Here is a 2,954-nt window from a genome sequence, read left to right on the forward strand (position 1 = left end):
CTATAATATCTAAAAGTAAATAAATCAACTAAATAAACTATGTCGCTTGTTGATTCATATGGACATTTTGTTTTTCATATGCTCAATTTGACTTGGTCCTTGCCCTCAAATTGACCGCGTCAGTGAAGGGACCAACACTGCATAGTTATGCTTTTATTTTGAAGGTCATCCAAGCGGAAGTACAGTCCGCCGTGTCTTGTGGTTGGTGGAGATAGGCGGGGCCCGTCCTAATTATACGCCATTCTGTGCCTGAGAGAAAAAGCAGCTCTAACTGTACAGTAAATACAAGAGAGGACCACATCTGGACGTCTGCTGCTGAGGCCGAAAAAAACACATCTGGTCCGAGAGAGCGAGGAGGAGCGATGCTCGGACTCACGGAGATGACTAACGGGTAAGTTAGCTGCTTAGCTTTTTTATCTTCATTATTATTTTTGCTCCGAAAAAGTTGAGAAGTTAACATCTTTTACGCTGAACTGAAAGAAACTGTCTTCCAGTAGTTGTCTGTTTATCACAAACCAGCAATGGATTTGTATCCATGCTAAAACTAAACGTAGGTGTTCGGTAGAAAAATGTTTAATCACAGAGTTTTAGCTAAGCTCTCATTAATTTATCTTCAATCTGAACTTGATCTTGGCGCCTCCTACCGTTACAATGGGGGAACAGCGACTTTATGCGGGTTAAGAAGTGATAAATCTTAAAACCTATTGATCGAGAACTAATGAAATTAAAAACAACTACCACTTTGCAAACATCAGCTATTAAATATTAACGTGAAAAACTGTGAAAATATGTTAGTCTCAAATAAGAGGCATTTATTTTATGTGAAAAAACCTAAAATAAACATTTAAATAAGGATAATCACGATCTAGGTTGACAAAAATACGAGACTTAAAATTATGAACATGCAAGCATATGAAATAAGTTTTAGTTTATGCTAATTAAAGCTGAAAAACGTCATATTTGTATGGAGTGCAGCTAAAATTAAATGTGATGCTTGAAACAGAATTTTACATTATTGTTAATGTTGTTTTTTTAGTATTATTTGAATGAATAATCAAAAAGTAATTCCCTTCAAGATCTCATACAATCTTAGCTATTTCTGTATGTGCTTGAAAACATAAACAAAGGCTTAATAATTTGCTTAAAAAATCCAGAGGAAGATAAATCTCTGATTATGTCTAAAATTGCAACACAAATAATAAGCCTGCTGCTTTCCTCTTTTAAATGTGACACTGTTTGGTGTTGTGATGCACATCTGGAGGGCTGGTGATGTGATGGAAGTATCAAGGATATAGTCTTTGACCTTATAACTTGCAGTATTCTACATAATGCTTATGGAAAAGTGTCATTTTTTTCATGCTGAGCTGCACTCCCAGACCAAAACAAAGGAGTGAATCTGTTCGTTTTCTTTTAAAAACCATCAGATCCTTCTCCTCCCTGCTGAGGAATGTCCTCTAAAAAGCAACTGGACAGTAGTCCTTGTTTTCCAAACCACTTCCTGACAGTCCGGTCTCCTGGGACGGTCACTCAAAACACCCGTTTTCCTTTTTTCATCATTGTGAATTTCTCTCTGTCAGAATTAGCTGGAGCTCTCTCTGAAGGCAAGTCTGTATAAGCCTAAAGATTGCTGCATTAATCTGATCCAGCGCTGTGTTGATACAACCCCAGCTTAGGCTGAAGTCTGGGCCTCCAGCACAGACTTGTCCTTGTTTGGAAGTTCAGAGATGAGGGGATTTGAGCGTCGAGCGCCAACACCATCACACAGACGTCGAGTGAATGGTTGCCTTTATCATCTGGAAGAAAAATTAATGTGGTGATTAAGCTTTTACTGTAAAACTCAGCTCACTACTTTTTATAGACTGAGTCAGCATGTCAGCTTTTATGTTACTTTACTGTCATAATTATGAAGAAAAAATGTTTTAAGACTTTAAACGATCTTCAGAAACCACAAAAATAATAATCGCAGTATCAGTTTGCATCAGAAACATTGACATCTAAATTAAATTTAACTGTTACAAATAAAAATGGATCCATAAGTACTGTAGGACAATATACTTTTTCAGCAGGAGATTGTCCTAATAGCAAAAACACCTAAGTATCTTCACCTTCAGATTAAACATTTTGATATTATTCTAGAAAATAATAAAATGAAATGACCTGGAGATGTTGAAACTGAGTTTAGTGTTCTTGAAAAACCAAATAGATACTTAATCATTCACAGCTCCATCAACTAAAAGTAAAACATCAATATCAATTTATTTAGATTATTTATTTTTATTTAATTTCCCTTTGGGATTAATAAAGTATTTTTCAATTTGAATTTGAATGTAAATATTAACTGTGCTTACACCGCACCACCCACAGGGGGCGCCCGTTCTCATTAAATGCAGGCGAGACGGAGAAAAGATAGAAAACCCTTTAATCTGGAGTCACGCTGTGGGATTATCAGGTATTGATGGAAAAATCTTTAATTTTGAGAGAAAAATATCTCAAAATGAACTTAAATAATTTTTCTGTGATCCACAAACAAAGTTTTCTTCCTCCTGCTCTCCCTCTTTTCATCGTCTGACCTTAATATTTAATATCTACAACATATAAAACAGTCTAGTATCTGTCATTATGTAGTATAGGGCTGCAATAATGACTGATTAAATCTGATTATTGAAATAATCATAAACTAATTTAGTAATCAATCATTTACTTGTGGCTTTGATCACATGTGTTAAACTAAAGGCAAATATCAAAAAAAGTTCTTACAAATATTTCTAAATCAACATGAACATTGTCTGTACATCCTGCAACATATATAAATGTTTCCCCTTTCTTTCTAAGAGGAAGAGTTGTGTCAAACATTCAGGACTCACCCATGACGACTGAATTAATCATTTTCCCTTCAAATGTTTCCATCTGACACGACTTTCCTGAGAATTACTCGTTTGTTTAGTCATTGGATT

General features: G+C 35.2%; 1 protein-coding gene across 1 annotated transcript in view; it reads left to right on the plus strand.

Moving 5' to 3' along the window:
• Window positions 1–209: 209 nt before the first annotated feature.
• The window catches only part of LOC103141489 (LIM and senescent cell antigen-like-containing domain protein 1), a 40,166-nt gene continuing 37,421 nt past the window's right edge, over window positions 210–2,954 (plus strand). Inside the window, exon 1 of the mRNA XM_007557159.2 lies at window positions 210–391. Within this exon, the coding sequence (XP_007557221.1) occupies window positions 363–391 (29 nt within the window). The 5' untranslated portion in view covers window positions 210–362. The remainder of the gene's footprint in view (window positions 392–2,954) is intronic.

This window comes from Poecilia formosa, unplaced genomic scaffold, assembly GCF_000485575.1.
Source record: "Poecilia formosa unplaced genomic scaffold, Poecilia_formosa-5.1.2 Scaffold84, whole genome shotgun sequence".
Lineage (NCBI taxonomy): Eukaryota > Metazoa > Chordata > Actinopteri > Cyprinodontiformes > Poeciliidae > Poecilia > Poecilia formosa.